The sequence below is a fragment of the Rhinopithecus bieti genome, unplaced genomic scaffold (genome assembly GCF_001698545.2).
Source record: "Rhinopithecus bieti isolate Rb0 unplaced genomic scaffold, ASM169854v2 scaffold_10548, whole genome shotgun sequence".
NCBI classification, from domain to species: Eukaryota; Metazoa; Chordata; class Mammalia; order Primates; family Cercopithecidae; genus Rhinopithecus; species Rhinopithecus bieti.
The window spans coordinates 1918285-1934154 of NW_016806834.1; the positions used below are offsets into that span (position 1 = coordinate 1918285).

General features: G+C 58.2%; 2 protein-coding genes across 12 annotated transcripts; both read right to left on the reverse strand.

The window, feature by feature from the left end:
* Positions 1-4274: 4274 nt before the first annotated feature.
* Positions 4275-15864, reverse strand: ADAMTSL4 (ADAMTS like 4). Of its 11 annotated transcripts, none has more exons than XM_017877796.1 (20): positions 15729-15864; positions 15320-15402; positions 14946-15072; positions 12906-13022; positions 12612-12675; positions 11959-12314; positions 11090-11786; positions 10745-10847; positions 9640-9776; positions 8812-9016; positions 8386-8558; positions 8127-8238; positions 7841-8026; positions 7548-7677; positions 7025-7229; positions 6538-6714; positions 6021-6224; positions 5720-5899; positions 5290-5434; positions 4275-5135 (listed from the first exon to the last, which is right to left on the reverse strand). In XM_017877796.1, the coding sequence occupies exons 4-20, from the start codon at positions 12926-12928 to the stop codon at positions 4999-5001; spliced, it is 3234 nt and encodes a 1077-aa protein (XP_017733285.1). In that variant the 5' UTR covers positions 12929-13022; positions 14946-15072; positions 15320-15402; positions 15729-15864; the 3' UTR covers positions 4275-4998. The 11 variants fall into 11 exon arrangements, with proteins under 11 accessions (XP_017733285.1, XP_017733278.1, XP_017733286.1 ...); XM_017877789.1 differs by having other exon boundaries at positions 15320-15472; XM_017877797.1 differs by lacking the exon at positions 14946-15072.
* On the reverse strand, positions 13525-14932 carry LOC108533269 (uncharacterized). Its single transcript, XM_017877800.1, is given in 6 exon segments — positions 13525-14235; positions 14238-14439; positions 14442-14605; positions 14608-14717; positions 14719-14821; positions 14824-14932. Coding segments are annotated over 6 exon segments (756 nt in total). The 3' UTR covers positions 13525-14167.
* Positions 15865-15870: the final 6 nt, after the last annotated feature.

Genomic DNA, 15870 nt, shown 5'->3' on the forward strand with positions numbered 1-15870 from the left:
AAAAAAAAAAAAAAAGTGAAGAAACTAGATCGGAAGCCTCAATTTTCTCCCCTATAAACAAGACTTAACAATACTGTCAGCTATCTTATTACTGCAAAGACTTAAAGAGAGTTTATTGATATATGTGCTTTGTGCTTTTACCTTAAAGCACTATACAAACAGAAGGAGTTTCAGGACTGTCCCTTAAGGGTTTACTCTATTAACTGTTTTCAAATCCTTAAATGCCCTAGGAGAAGCAATTAAGAACCAGGCATCAGTACAGTATGTTGAATTAAAAGGTTCTACAGCTGTATTTTGAGGCCCGGAAGAGATAAACAGGACTTTCTATGGCTAGGCAGAGCAGGAGTCACCAGTTAGGAAAAATCCCCAGGGTCAGAAACCACCTCCCTGCCAAATTTGCCCTGCCGCCTGTTTTTGAATGGCCCACAAGCTAAGAATCATTTTGGTATTTTTAAATGGTTGAAAAAAATGGGCCAGGCACAGTGGCTCATGCCTGTAATTCCAGCACTTTGGGAGACTGAGGTGGGAGAACTGCTGGAGCCCAGTAGTTCAGGACCAGCCTGGGCAACACAATGAGACCCTGTCTCTACAAAAAAAATTTGTTTTTAATTAGCTGGGTGTGGTGACCTGCACCTGTGGTCCCAGCTACTCGGGAGGCTGAAGCAGGAGGATGGGTGCCTTGAGCCCTGGAGGTGAAAGCTGTCGTGAGCTATGATTGCACCCCACCCCCGCACTCTACCCTGAGCAACAAAGCAAGATCCTGTCTCAAAAAAAAAAAAAAATTAAAACTTTAGTGTCACAAGTCTGATTGGAACACAGCTACGCCCATTTGTTTATTTATCGTCTATGGCTGCTTTGTGCTGCTACAGTACAGAAGCTGCAACAGAGATGATAGGGCCTGCAAAGCGTAACATATTTATCATCTCCTGTAGAGAAAAAGTTCGCTCAACCCTCTACTAGAGCTAAAGAGGAATCTCATTTTGTGATGAAAGAGGCAGGCAACCAATAGTCAACAGTAAGGAGGAGAGGAATGTAGCGACGGGAGAGAGGAAGGGTGACCTTGTTCCATGGGAGATGATCTCTGCCTGTCAATCAAGGGGAGGGCCTTTTGGCCTAGGGATCCCAGGGATACAGTCTGCTCCTTTTTTTATAATCCTACCCTCTTTCCCCCAGTTTCTTTTACTCTTCACTCAAAATTCAGTGGAGCTACCTCAAGAGATTCAGGTAAGGCTCAGAAGAGCACAGCACACAAACATGCCGACCCAACCTAACCCTTCCTCCCACAGCCCGGGGCTCTTCCCAGGCCTCTCAGCACAGTTCTCCAGTGCTCACAGGAGAAATGCTCCGCTCTGGCCACCTTCCAGCCAACTCTGTACCTCCCCTTCAGCTGGCAGAGCTGATGGCTCCCTGGCATCTGACTGCCATATCTTGTGCATGCCTTGTTTTGGATTAATCTTTTACATTCCTCCCTCAAATCCTTTCTTCCTTCAGACTCAGCCCTGAAACACCCTCTTCTAGAGTTTTCCCAGTCTCCTAGGTCAAGGAGCCCAAAAGTCAGATTGAGGGTTTATGCTGGCTACTTTCAGGTTAACCCAAACTTTTTCTGTCTCTTGTTGACAGACTTAGACTTAGGTACTTTCCTGAGGCTTTCTACTTCCTTTAGACGGTGTCTCTGCCCTTTAAAGCTGACACCTCTTCATCACCTACCTGTGGCAAATAAACCACCTCTACTTGAAACACATACCTCCCCAAACCATAATTTCTACCATAGCATGATTCTCCGTGGTTCAAAGAGAGGAGAGAGCTTCCTGGGTCAGTTTACTCTGGTGGGGAGGATGCTAACATGAAGTCTTTATTTGTAAACCTGGGGACAAGGGGAGAGCAAGGAATGAGAGAGGGTCTGGCTGGAGAGAATCTGGAGGGAGGCTCTCCTAGCATCTTGTTCTCTCTCTATCCCACCACCCTCCATGTCCATCTAGAGCCTCCCACCAGAGCTCTTCTCTTACAGGTTTCCTGGGAGAAGGTGGCTTAAGGCTGAGACACTTATGCCCTGGGCCAGCCACTGGGTTCCTGTGCTCTGTTTCATTCCTCGTTACCAGAAGGGTGGAATCTGGATGAGTGGAGGTGAGGAGAAGGTTCAAACTCTCCACCAGACCCACGCTGCAGCTGTGAGCACCTGCTTACAGGGAGGCCTGGGGGTTGGGGAAGTCCAGGAGCTAAATTTAGTCCAAAAGCTGCAACTTAAATTGGGTGGGTATTTACCCTGGGGAAGCTGGGAGGGGGAGGGGAGAGGAATCCTGACCCAGCTGAACTCGTGAGAGCACAGATCACCCCTAGTGTCACTGATACTCAAACCACAACCCCCTCCCCCAGCACACCCTCAGAAAGGAGGCATCCTCAACAATTTGCAGGCCTTTTGCATGCTTGATCTCTCTTGTGCATATCAAGTTTGTTCCTATCACTACCCCGCCCTCATCTCACTTCTCAGGGGTCCAGTTCCTCTGAGTCCTTCCCTAAATTCCCACCAGTGCACCAAACCCAGGGGCCCTCCCCACATTCCTCTGCCCTCAGGCTGCAGCTTCTGCTCTCCCCAGTCCCTCCAGAGGGTTTCAGAGGTCAGCGGTGTCTGGCCACACTACTCCCCTCTACGGGGCCAGGAAGAGGGGTTGCTTGGGTCAGGTTCCCCTTCCTGAGAACTTCCACATTGACCCCCATAATGACGTCAGTGACCAGAGGAAGGAATCCTTAGGGGCTGCACTGAGTCCTAGCTCTAAAATAAGAGGGGAAGGGGGGGCAGACCCCCAGATAAGAGCCCACCTCCTGAGAGGTCAGAGGCTGGAGGCCGAGAGAGAGCTCAGGGGCGGGCAGAAAGAGAAAGGGGGTGCTGAAACCGGGGAGCCCTGCGAGGGGCTGCGTCCGCACCTCCACCTGCGATTGGTTCTTAGGCTCAGCAAACGCCAAACCTGCCCAGCAACAGCCCTGAGCAGAGGGAGGGGAGCTTCGGGGAAGTCAGCTGAGCCGGCGCCGCCCAGCTCGGGGCTTCCAGGAATCGCTGGGAGGGCCCCAGCCTCCACCCCACCCCTCCCTGGGTCTCAGGACTCTGCCTTCGGCCTTCTATACCTACTGGGCGGGCTCGGGTCCCATTTCCCTGGCCCCCACATCTGTGATTCCCTGCTGACGCCTCTTTAGGTTCAGCGGAGACGTTGGAACTGGGCTTCCCTTGTGGCCCCCTTTCCTCGCTGCCTGCCCTGGGCTGACGTCAGTTTTGCCTCCTTCCCCACTCGCTCTCCTCTTAAGGTGTCCAAATTCTTCCTTCTCAGCCACTTTCAACCCAGAGAAAGCCCGAGTCCCAAAGCAACAGGAAGATGTGCAGGTGGCCGCGAGTGTGGGGAGATCCTGCCGCCTCGGGCAACTCTGTCGTCCCCCGCAGGGTCCAGGTGCTCAGAAAACAGCAGCCACTGAGTTCACTGTTTCCGCAGGCCCCGTATTCCCCGCCGTGCTCAGCTGGGCTTGTGGAGCCGCGAGCGGGGGCGCTCCTGTGGCACCGCCCTTCCCAGGCAGCCCGGCTTCCAGGAGAGACTTGGCCCCAGCCTCCGAACGGCAGAGGTCTGGGAGGGGATGTGATGGCAAAGGCCTGCCCCTCTCAGGTCGCCTCTAGCAAGTTCTCCACCTTGGGAGAAGAGAGCGGGAGGAAGAAGGAGGCGGCCAGGCTGAGCCATCTCTGAGGAATGTGGCTTTGGCAGGACATCCAGTGCTGCCCCGCTCCTCCCTCAGCCCCGCCCAGGGAACCGGAGCCGGGCCGGGCTCCTCCTCCTCCAGGGGAAGGGCTCGAGGCAGGAATCCCTTTCCTTTCCCCACCCCAGGAGAAGTCCCAGAGCGTAGGCAAACGCGTACGGCAGAAAGGGGGACAGAAGGCAGGGCTAGAGAATGGAAACAGGAAAAAAAGAGCTTCGACAAGCCAATTGCCCTTCGCTCAGGCCTCAGAGGAAAGGCGCAGATTCCGGGAGACTTCCCAGAGAGACTCGGCCCAAAAAAAAGCGCACCGCGGCCGCGCAGCCCTTCCCTCAGCTCTGGAGCCCAGCGCCCCACACCACACCTCAACTGGGAGAACTGGTGACCTCTAGTGGCCCATGACCAGCCTGCAGGGCCTGGGGCTGGCAGGGATCCTCTGGCCCAAACTCTCCTCCTGGGCTCTAATGCTGTTCCCCTGTGCACCCTACCTTCTGCCTTCACACTGCTGAGGGGCCCGTAGCCGACAAGGAAGAGCCCGCTTCTCATTTGTCATGACCATCTTTAATAAAAAATAAATTAGTTCTGGGTGGGGAACCATTTCAGGAGGCAGGGAGTGGGGCTAGGGGCTGGGGGCGTCTCATGCTCACATTTCTCTTTTTTACTCTGCCCAGCTGGGCCTTGCTCTGAAGAGGCAGGCTCTGTCCTCCTGCCTTCCTGGGTAAGGCAGGATTGGCAGTGGCTGACCCCAGCCCTAGCTAATTAGGGAGGCAGGGGTAGAGATACTAGGCAAATGAGAAGGGGTCAGAGACACAAGGCGGCTTAGAAGATACGAGGCCTGAACATGAGAAATGAGGCTTAGGCCACAAAACTGGAGTTGGTGGGAGACCACACTCTAAGTAGCTCAAACTAGCAAGGAACTGCAGACTGGCTTTCCTCTCCACCTAGGAAAATCTCAGGGAAACGGGTCTTGTCCTTCTCAGTCTGTGTAACTTCTTTTTGAAAAATGATACACGTTTGAGCACACTCACATCCATGCAGTCCCAAAAGCACACCTGAGGCATATGTGCACACACCCATCACACCACCACATGGGCCCAACCATAGCCCTGAAAGTCACTTTCTGTCTGTCACCTTGCCACCCTCTGTCACCTGGAGGACATCCCTGCTGAGACTGGGACAGGCTGGAGAGCCAGGGGGTTCAGAGTGGGCTGATCAATGGGTGACTGATGGTGGCATAGAAAACCATGAGGGTGCCCCAGACCCCTTTCAGGAGGGATCCTGGGGAGACCGCTCCAGGACATGTGCGCAAGAGCGGCAGCAGGTGGCTGTGTAGTAGGGGTAGACGCAGAGCCGGGCCTGTACCACCAGGGGGCAATGTGGAGAGCTGTCCTTGCATTGATCATCTAGGGACAGAGGAGGCCAGTGGGCACAAGACAGTCACCAGGACCCACCTGTCTGGGAATGGGTGTGCTGCCCATTCCCACTGGTCCTTTCTCATCTCCTCCCATACTTCAGCTAATCCACATTATTGGGGATTGGGGAGAGGGGGCTCTTTACCAGGGCGCTGGCTGCAGGGTTGGCTGTTACAGGGGCGCTTCCTGGAGGGCCGCAGTTGAGGAGGGCATCGGGTGCTGAGGGTCTGGTTGGCGCTCAGGCACTGGACCTCCCGTGTCTGCGTTCCCCCTTGACAGGAGCGAGAACACTGGGGCGACCCCGGCCATCATATCAGACCTTTGCCAGGCCTGGGATCCTCCTTAACCCCCAGCTGCCACCTCTCTCCCCAAAAGGTGGTGGTTGGGGACCCTCCTAGGACATTGTGGAATCCCAAGTGGAGGAGGCCCATCTGTCCTCCAAGTCTATAAGAAGTAGGACAGTGGTAATGCTTGGCTGGGCTTATTCTGGGGCACAGAGAGACCTGGAGGGGGTACAGCAAGAGGACCTCCCCCGGGGGCCCAGGCTGAGCAGGGCAGGGCAGCCAGGCACTCACCGGGCTCCAGGGTGTGGAAAACCATCGGTCCTGGCAGGCCTGCCCTTGACAGGGCTGCAGGGCAGGGGGCCTGGGGAGGTGAGAACAGTTGCTTGGAGAAGTCACGTTGAATTCCGTCCCCAGTTTGGAGACACAGATGATGTCTCTACGCTGTGTGCCGGAGCCACATTCGGAGGAACACTAGTGTAGGGGGAGGGCAGGGTGATGAGGGGAGGGGAGGACAGAGAGTGCCCCAAGTGCCCACAAGGAATCCCACTGGGACTGGCACCCCCTTCCTGCCCTCAGCAGGCGCTCAGCTCACCTCACCCCAGGGCCCTGTGTACCAGTGCCAAGTCCTCTCACAGGGCCCCAGGCTGCAGGCACGCATGTCAGGGGGCCGGCTTCCTGGTGGACAGCTCTGCCCAGTTCCTGCTCCTGCTTCTCCCTGGCCTGGCCCGAGGGCTGCCCCACTCCCAAGGCAGACAACAGAGCGCCGCTGGATTCCCGTCCCACACTCGGCTGAGCACTGTGAAGGAGAAGAGCGGCCCGCGTGAGGGGCCTGCTGGTGACTAGCACAAGGGACAGGAGAGGGGGCAGGGAGGGATGCATCCTGGGTCCGAATCCTGGACGGTAGGGAACGTCCCCGGGTACCAGGCCTGGACGGAGAATCCTAACCGGGCCCCTCATGGAAGTTGTTCTCACTTACCTCTGAGTTCCCAGTGTCAAGCATATAGCAGGCACTTGATCAATACAAGTTTACTGAGCTATGCTGGAAAGGCTGAGGTGTCCTGGGCATGGTCACCCAGGATGTAGGACATGGCTGGGGGTTCAGGACTCACCTTGGAGTTCCAGTCACTGTGGAACCAGGTGGTAGTACAGGGCCCCATGTCACAGGCCTCTCTGCTGGGGGGCTGCGGGGGGCCTGAAGCGCACTCCTGCTCGCTCACTTCATCACCATTGTTCCCAACACAGCGCACCTGCCGGCTTCTCTGGCCCCGGCCGCACCGCACGGAGCACTGAGGGGGCGAGGGGAATCCAGGGAGCTGAGCTTCTCAGCCAGCCTCCAGCTCTAGGGCTTCAGAACCAGGCTCTGCCTTCGATCCCCAGCCCAGCAGTCACATGGTTTCATGGGCTGAGAAGGAGGCTGAGCCCTAGGGCCCCGGGCCCCCAATCCCTGATTCAGTCCCTTATCTGACTTCTATATTGGGGATCCATATGAAACCCTGTTTGTAGTTTCTGCTGATGAAAAAGAAGTTGAAAAACCGCTGCTCTTGTTCACCGGTGCCCATTCCCCTCCCCGGCACCTCCTTGCCCGGGCGCACTCACCTGGCTCCAAGGAGAGCCAACTTCCCAATGGCCACAGAGGCGCAGCTGGCAAGACTGGGTGATGTTGGGCCGGGGGAGATGTCCACAGCGCTCCGGGGGCACCGAGGAGCCACCCCCCCCAAACTCCTGCCGGCATTGCAGCTGGCGGTGCTGGGTGCCAGGGCCACAGGAGCGGCTGCAGGATGTCCACTCACCAGCCTCCCAGCTGCAGGCACCAGCAGGGCAGGGAAGAGATGGAGACACAGATGAGATATGTGGGGCTGCCATGGCAGAGGAGATGGAAGACACATTGGACATGGGGGCTTCAGAGGAGAGTGGGCACATTTGGCGTTTGGAGTCTGGGTTCCTGGGGGATTCTCAGCCTGCCATGGCTTTCTTGCTGCCTACCGAGTGTCCGCCTTTCTAATCTAATGTTGTCTCTCTGCAGCCAGGAGATGTCGTGTTGAGTGCAGAGTTCAGGTAAGATTCTGGGGGCAACTGCTGTGTTTCCAGTACCCTAACCCTCCCCGTGGGCCATACTCACTATGGGGGGCACGGGGCGCCATGGCAGGGTTCAGGAGAGGCTGGGGGCCTGGCACCCGCGGCACAGCTGCGTTCATCCAGTTCCTCTCCCGACTCACGGGAGATGCAGAGGAAAATGGGGCGCCAGATACCTGAGTGGGTGAGAAGGCAGCCAAGGAGGCAGGAGGCTGGAGCCCAAGCTCAGTGGTGTCCCAGATGCAGGGTCGGGCGTGGCCCCACTATCCCGGATGCAGGATCAGGAGTGTCAGTTGGGGGGCTTGGACTGAGGTGCCGGTCCAAGGTGCGATGTCTCACCTTTCCCGCAGGACGCTGAGCATGCGGAGTGTCCCACTCGTTTCCAGTACGCAGCTGGAGACCCCAGGGGTGTCCTGGGATGGGGCGGGGCGGGCATCTGGGGGATCCGCACCTGGCGCTGGAGAGTGCCTGGGGTCCGGGCTGGGCGGGGCACCGGAGCGAGTGGGGGCTCTACCCTCAGAATCTCTGTGCAGGGGAGCAGGCGAATCAGATGCCACCCCACTGCCCCGGAGCCACCCCTGCAGCTTCTCCCTCCTCCTTCCAAGTGCAGGGGTCAGAGTCTTACCCGGCTGAAGCTGGGGGACAGCGGGCTCTGGGGTGGGGTTCTCAAGGATTGGAGGAGATGAAGAGATGACATACTGATAAAATACGCCTGGGTTTTCCTCCTGAAAGATCATCTGGGGAGAAGAGAAGAGAATGAATGTTTGGGGGTGGCCAGAGGGGGATGCCACCAGCTCTATCTCCCATCTTGACAACCACAGCTCTGCCCTTAGAGGGAACAGCCTCCCTCCCCAGCATCCAGCTGCCCCTGGCCCCAGGCTCACATAGACATCCACAGGCTGGGTGGTGGGGCCTTCAGCCGACAGACTCTCCCCTTTGCCCTCCTCCCTGGGAGGACGGTTATATCGAAAGACGGTCCCGCCGGCCCTGTAGGACCCAGGGGGATCCACAGCCCAGTTCCCATTGATGATGGACCGGCCCCCAGGGCCACGAAGTGCTGCAGGTCAGAGGTGAGAGATCGGGAAATTCCAGGGTGATAATACTTTCCTCCTCCCACACCGTGTCCTCAGCCTATAGAAGCTCCCACCAGAACCTAAGATCCCCCCAAGCCCTCTCAGCTTCCTCACTCCTTCCACGAGGGGAGGGGCCAGACCCTGGACTTCCCCTGTTTGGCTTGCTCACTGCACTGAGTGGGGGTATGGAGAGCTGAACAGAGATGGAAGTGGAAGGGGAGGCAGCTGGGTGCTCACCCAGGTAGTTGGAGCTAGGCCGGAGCTGGGCAATCTGGAGCTGCGAGGCTCCCGCTGGAATCCACAAGATCTTCTGATAGCCCAGGGGGCCCCCTCGGTCAGTGAGGTTCCCCGAAACAAGGCGACAGGTAGAATCATCACCCCCACAGACTCCACAGCCATCAGGACGCCTGCCAGAGCCAAGGATCCCATCACAGCCGGGGCTCTGGAGAGAGTGAGGTGAGGCAGCGGCCACAGAATGCCAGACACCACCTCAACCCCACCCCGGTCCCCTCGGGAGCCTCTGCTCACTACCCTGCTTTTTGTGCTACAAGTGAGAGCACAAAAGCAGCCCCACCGTCCCCAGTCAGACCCAGGGACACGGACAGGTGCCCGATCAGATCCTTCAGGCTCTGCTCAGCCCAGCTTGGCAGGTTAGAATTCTCCCTTGGTTATCTCAGTATGGTGTTTTGTTGTTGAATTAATTAATGAGACTGTGCAAATACGTGTGTGTGCATGTGTGCATGTGTTCATGCATATGTCTACATGTGTATGTGTACGGGTGTGTGTGTGCGCATATGCGTGTGCATGTGTGTGTCTGTGTGCATATGCATATGTGCATGTGTTCATGCACGAGTGCACATGTGTATGCATACATCTGTCTGTGTCCGTGTGTGTGCATATGCATGTGTGTCTGTGTGCATACGTGTGTATGTACATGCTTGCATGTGTGCATATGTTCATGCATATGTGTGTGTACATGTGTATGTGTACGGGGGCGTGTGTGTGTCTGTGCGCATATGCGTGTGTGTGTGTGTGCATGCACACACACACCCCGTCTTCCCTCACCAGACAGCGTCCAGCCACACAGATGTCAGGGGCTCCAGGCTGACATAGGGTCCCATCCTGGACCTTTTCGGTGTGACGGACATAGAAGCGGAAGCCACGGGGCCGGCAGTTCAGTTCACAGCGCTGGGAGCCCTGGACTAAGGGACAGGGTAGAAGGGTGGTTAGTGGGCTCCCTGGTGGGAGGTTAGCTGAGAGAGGCCCCGGGGGGGCACCTTGAGGTTGCCCAGGTCACTGTGGATGAAGGAAATGTGACAACAGCACAAGCTGAGAAGGTGTTCAGGGCCGGGCACAGTGGCTCATGCCTATAATCTTTGGATTAGCACTTTGGGAGGCCGAGGCGGGTAGATCATGAGGTCAGGAGTTCGAGATCAGCTGGCCAAGATGGTGAAACCCCGTCTCTACTACAAATACAAAAATTAACTGGGCATGGTGGCACATGCCTGTAGTCCCTGCTACTTGGGAGGCTGAGGCAGGAGAATTGCTTGAACCCAGGAGGCAGAGGTTGCAGTGAGCTGAGATCTGCACTCCAGCCGGGGTGACAGAGCGAAACTCTGTCTCAGAAAAAAAAAAAAAAAAAAAAAAAGGAAGGTGGTTAGGTCAGTCGAGGTCACTGAGACCATCAAGGGGACTCTGAACCGAGAGAGGAGCAATCCCTGACGCCCATGATTCTGTGTGTTCAGAGCTCTTGAGTGCTTGTCTTGGTGTCAACACAGGCCTAAAATGAAGCAGATGGTAACCTGGGAGCAACCGATACGATAGTGCCCAGGATACGTGGCACACCCCTACCCAGCTGTCACAGCTGGATAGGATCTCTCCCACTGTAGCCCTCTTGTGCCACAGCCACCCAACCCCCAGTGATGGCCTTCCCAGAGAAGTCCGGACAAAGCGTGTCTCCCGCACCTCCTCCTCCTCCCCCGACCCCTCTACAGACCACTCGCCACCTGTGCTGTCTTCTGACCCAGCCCCAGGGAGAAGAAAGAAGGCACGGCGCAGGGGAAGCAGAGGGGCTGGAAGTCATTCAGGGCTGGGAGTAAGCAGGTGTCTCCTCCCCCCTTCATCCCCAATTCCAAGTCATCACTGCCCAGGGGTGGGCAAGAAACCTCACCTTCGGTGAAGGGCTCCCACTGGTACAGCTGGCCCATGAATTCCTGGGAGTTAAAGGCTGCGCACTGCAGGGCCCGGGGATCTGGCTGCTCGGGGGGGCAGGGCTGCGGTGAGGGGTACAAAGGAGTCAGAGCTGGGGAGCAAAATGAGGGTAAGGTCAGGGCTGAACCTGGGGCGCAGGCGGGAGGATCAGGTCAGCGGAAGAGCTCCAAGACTCCTGCCCTGAGGTGGTCAGATGCCAAGGCCCTTCTCCCTCAGGTGCCGAGAAGAAGCTGAGGGCCCAGCTTCAGGGCGGGGAGGCCACACTGGAGGTCGGGGTTGGGAGGGGAGACCTGAGGAGACTCACCGCTTGGCTGCAGGCTCTCAGCTGCTCACTCTCCCCAGAACATCTTGGGATAGGGCTACTGGGAGCAAAGAGGCTCCAGAGGGAGCTGGCATGGGGGCCGTTGCTCAGCAGGGGCAGCCAGCCATCCGGGTGCTGAGGGTCAGGCTCCAGGCGGTGCCCGTGAGGAGTCCCCCCCATTCCCCAAGGCCCCTGGCCCTGCTGGCCTCGGCCCCGAGGGACTGAAGGGAAAGGATCAGGGCGTCTCCCTGCTACCTGGGGACTGGCCCATCCCTGGGAACTTGGCCTTCGTGACTGAGGGGATGCACGGAAGAAGCCACCTTCTCCTAAGGAGTGTGTGGGTGAGGTGGGCTCTGTGCCAGAGGCCTGGGCTCTGGGGTGGTGCCGTGGGGGGGCAGGCCTGGTTCTGGGAGCCACCTCTGTCTGAGCAGTTTCAGGGCTTAGAGGTTCTGCTTGGGGGGATGGGGTGTGGACAGACAGTTCTGTGGGAGGGAGCTCAGTTTGGGGGCTGCCCTTTGTGGAGAATGGCTCTGCTCTTGGAGTAGGGGATGGAATGGGCTCTTCCCCTCTAGAAGAGATCAGGGACAGCTCAGATCTGGGTGGCCTCCGAGGGTGCCTGCGGTTCCGGTGCAGTGGCAATGCAAAGGGCACTCTCCCATAACCGAACATTCCTGGCTTGATGGGGTCTCGAAGCCGGGACCTGAGAAGGCGTTTCAGATGTGGGGGCACAGCTCTGACCACCTCTGACCCTGTTTCCCCAGTTTACTTTCTGGCACCAAAGACAAGCCCTCTGAAGTCACCCATGCTCCCCTCTCCTTCTTGCTAAGCCCCCACCTTGCCCAAGGCCCACCTCTTCCACCCAGGCCTCTCACCTCCTGGCCACTTGAATCTCCTGGGTCTGCTCTCTCCCTAGGTGGGAAGCAGGACCTCGAAGTGGGCCACCCCTTCCCCGAGACGGTGTCCTGTACAAGGGGAGGGTTTCTGGAGAAGTCTGGGGTCTGGGACCCTGGCCCCGGGGGAGGAGGGCTTCTGGATGTCTTGGGGGCCGGGGAGGGAGGGGCAGACTCGGGCGGAGCTGCACTGTAGGGAGCTGACATGTCCGGCTCCTGCGCTGCACCCCCACCCCGCAGGGCTGGGAGCAAGAGGCCCACTGGACCCAAGGTCCCCAGACACCTTCGAGGCCCTGGCTCTCCTCTGCAGGTGTCTGAAGAGAGTGTCCGGACAACACCTATATAGAGAAAAAGGTCAGACAGAATTGGAAGGATTAGAGGGAACTGTCCAGAGCGTCCTTCTAGACCAACACTGGGGCTCATGGAGTCGCTACCAGTCCAAGGTCACATTCAGCAGCAGAGGGAGAACTACACCTCAGCCTCTTGGTGTTGTGAGGCAAGTAACTGTGGAGTTGGCAGGGGAGGTGGATGGGCTGTGGGGAAAGGAGGCGTGGCCTGGAGAGATGGGGTGGGAGCCCAGGGGGAGATGAAAGGGTGGCAGGCAGGCTGCAGCTGCTCACTTGTCCAAAGCTCACCTCCTGATCCAGGCAGAGCTGAGGGAGGGACAGAAGCAGCAGCAGCAGCAGATACAGCCAGGGCCTGCAAACCAAAGGCCAGGGGAGGGACGTCAGACTGGAGCCAGAGGGGGTGTTGCAACACCACCCTCCGCCCCCAGCCGGCTCCCCATATCCTGACTACCAACTTCTCAGAAAGCAGAAGTTACTCATCACTTCCCCTGCCCCTCCCAGTGGTCCTCTTTCCCTGACTTCCAGACACGGAGCCGTCCCAGCAACCCCCCTTTCCCTCCCCACCACGGCCCCTTCTCTCACCTGCCTGCCCAGTTCTCCATCATTCCCTGCTCTACTGCCCCAGGGCAAGGGAGGAGCGGACTGGTCACAAAAACTACACAGGCATCTGGGCAGGCATCTGGGCGTGGAGGGTGCTCTCTGCAGGGACAGAAGCCTGGTGGTTACCTCTCCAGTGTCCAGAGAGCTTGGGACTGGGAGGACAGATCAGACAGTGGAGGAGGTGGTGAGACTGGCCCACCCCTTTAGGATCCTCAGGGTGGGAGCAGGGAGGATCACTGCCTTGTCCATCTGTAGGGGCTACATGGTCGAGGGCTGACCTCAGCCTTCCAACTAAGGCTCAGTCCCCACCCCTGGGCCCTGTAGGGGCTTCTTAGCTCCTCCCCAAATCCTACCTAGAGACTGTTTCTAGGCCGGCTCAGGCACACACAAACGGCTTTTTTTTTTTTTTTTTTTGAGATGGAGATCTCACTCTGTCATCCAGGCTGGAGTGCAATGGTGCCACCAAAGCTCATTGTAGCCTCAAACTCACAGGCTCTCCTTCCTCCTCAGCCTCCTGAGTAGGTGGGACTACATGCGTTCACCACCACACCCAGCTAGTTTTTGTATTTTTTGGTGGAGACGGGATCCAGCTAAATTGCACAGGCTGGTCTCGAACTCCTGGCCTGAAGCACTTCTCCCGCCTTGGCCTCCCAAAGTGCTGGGATGACAAGTGTGAGCCACCGCACCCAGCCAGAGGGCTCCCTCTAAAGTGGTCCTCATCTGCTCCCACTCCTGCCCTCCCAGAGGTGCCTAGAAAGTAGAGGAGGAAGGCTCCACTGAGGATGTGCCAGACACTCTCTCTGAGGACCCACCAGAAGCCCCTTCCTTGGGTCTTCCAGAAACGAGACCTTCCCCAGCCATCTCTCTGTCCTACTTGCCTCCTGGCTTTCTCTTCCCTTCTGTGGAAGAGATGTGCCGGAACATCCAGGCACATCTCAGACACTTTTGGCCAAGGGATAAGCTAAATGGGCTGACGGTTTAATCTCTAGAGAAGAAGCCGGCAATGTAACACCCACTCTGGGTGCCAGCATCCGGCATTGGTTCAGTGAGGGTTTGTTTCCTGTGCGGCTCTACCAGCTGGGGAAAAGGGAAGGAGAGGTGCAGCCAGGGCTGCCTCATGCCCCAGCCACAGGCCTCTCATTCTGAAGAGCCAGGAAGTCCATCTGAAGTTCAGCTTTGAACACTGGAGAGGTGAGGTTTGGAACCCTCTCCAGCCACAAAGCCTGACTCTCCTTGCCCCCTTCTCACTTAGAGGCCTTCCCACCCCTGCTCCTCATCCCACTCTTAGGTCTGCTTTCCAGGAAAAAAAAATCTGTTTCTGTTGGATCTGAAAGGCACCAGGGAAAGGAATCCAGAGAGCCCTCGAATTGCTGAGGTGGGCCAGCTCTGGGGCAGAAAATGACCAAGAGAAGGGAAGGAATGTGCCTGGGGGCAGACACTGAGCCCCACTGCCCTCCCTGAGACCTAGGGCTTATAATTTGAGGGAGGGGTCAGAGTGGCTGAGCCAGAGCGGGCGTGCCTCACGGTTTAGGGTTGGGGAGGGGGTTGCCGATGGCCACTCATTCCCCTGGCTGGGCCGGCCACTGAGGTCAGCAACTCTGCCCTGACTGAACGGGGGAGGTCAGGGTCTCCAGAGAAGGGCCCATGTTCCACCCAAGTGTTCAGGCTCTGCCTGACTCTGTTACTCCAGCTGAGGGAAGAAGAAAGGGGGTGATGGTCACTGCCAGCCCCTTCTCTGATGCTGACCCCTCTCCATGCCCTCTCTGCCTCTGTTTCTCTCTGCCACCCAGATCTCACCGCCCCTCTCCACGGGTCTACCCAGTACACATAATCCCGTCCCGAGCTGGGTTTGGCTTTGGCAGTTCCCTGGAGAAGTGAGGGGTGGGGTTGACTTGAGCTCCCGGGCCCGGGCCAGGCCTGGCTCCCTCTCTGGAAAAGTCCCACCCCACCCTCCCCTGCGCAGCCCGGCAGGGGCCCATGCCCCCTCCTCTGCAGAAACACACGCACATTTGTGCTTCTCACCCCTTTCCATGTCCCTCATTTGGTGTCGTTCACGGCCCAGGACGAGGAAAGGAGAGGTCAGAGGTTGGTGCCAGAATAGACCCTGGTCTGGACAAACGTGGGCTCCTCCGGGCCACACCTCTCCACACTGCCCAGTGAAGACCAAGAAACAGAGACCTGCGCAGGGCTCACCCCTACACCCCCAGGTCTCCCTGCTGGAGAGTGGCTCGACCCTGTGTTTCTGGGCTAGCCACGGAGGATCCCTGTCCTGAGTCCGAATTCCCTGGCCCTCATGGAGCCCTCCACTCCTGGGTCTGGCAGGCCACCCCAACAGGTGTCTTTCTTTTTTGTCAACCTCTTCTGTCATCGGACTGAACTGGATCAAGGGCACCCACCTGCGTCCCTCGCGGCGACCCTGTCCTCCAACTCCAGGAGTTGCAGTAGGGGAGCGGGGGGCACACCGTCCGAGAGCACCCTCCTAGGGAGAAGGCAGGAGGCGCTGCCCGCGCGGGGAGGTCGTGGGTCTGTTTTCCAACTTTACTGTGTGACTTAGGAGGAATTTTGGCTCACTCCTCGCCCGGGTGATGGGGCCAGAGTTCCACAGGATCAGACCCCCTCCCCAGGAATTCGACCCCAGGGGCTGGAAGATCGTCCGAGGCCACCGGAGCTGGGGCCGGGGTCGTGGCGGGGGCGCGACCGACCGCACAGCGCAGGGAGAGGGGACGACGCGGGCGCGCGGGGCTGGCGGTCTAACGGGACCCAGGAGAGGGGCGGCCGGGGCCGGGGTCTGGGGGAGGTCTCTACCTGCTCTGCGCGCCCCGGTGGCCCGTTAACCCTTCTGCGCCCGGACGCTCTCTCCAGGCAGCCTCGATCCGCGGCGGCCACTGCGGCCCCTGAGCCGTGCTCCGGACACCGCCGCCTCGGCCACGACTCCGCCCTCGCGCCC

What these genes read in the sequence shown, in the direction of transcription:
- ADAMTSL4 (XM_017877798.1), bottom strand. Translation starts at nt 12,928, where the DNA reads ATGATGGAGAACTGGGCAGGCAG. An exon ending in AGCTCTGCCTGGATCAGGAG is followed by an intron (nt 12,315 to 12,611) that starts GTGAGCTTTGGA and finishes TTCTCTATATAG; the next exon opens with GTGTTGTCCGGACACTCTCT. An exon ending in GTGGGAGCCCTTCACCGAAG is followed by an intron (nt 9,777 to 10,744) that starts GTGAGGTTTCTT and finishes CCTGTCCCTTAG; the next exon opens with TCCAGGGCTCCCAGCGCTGT.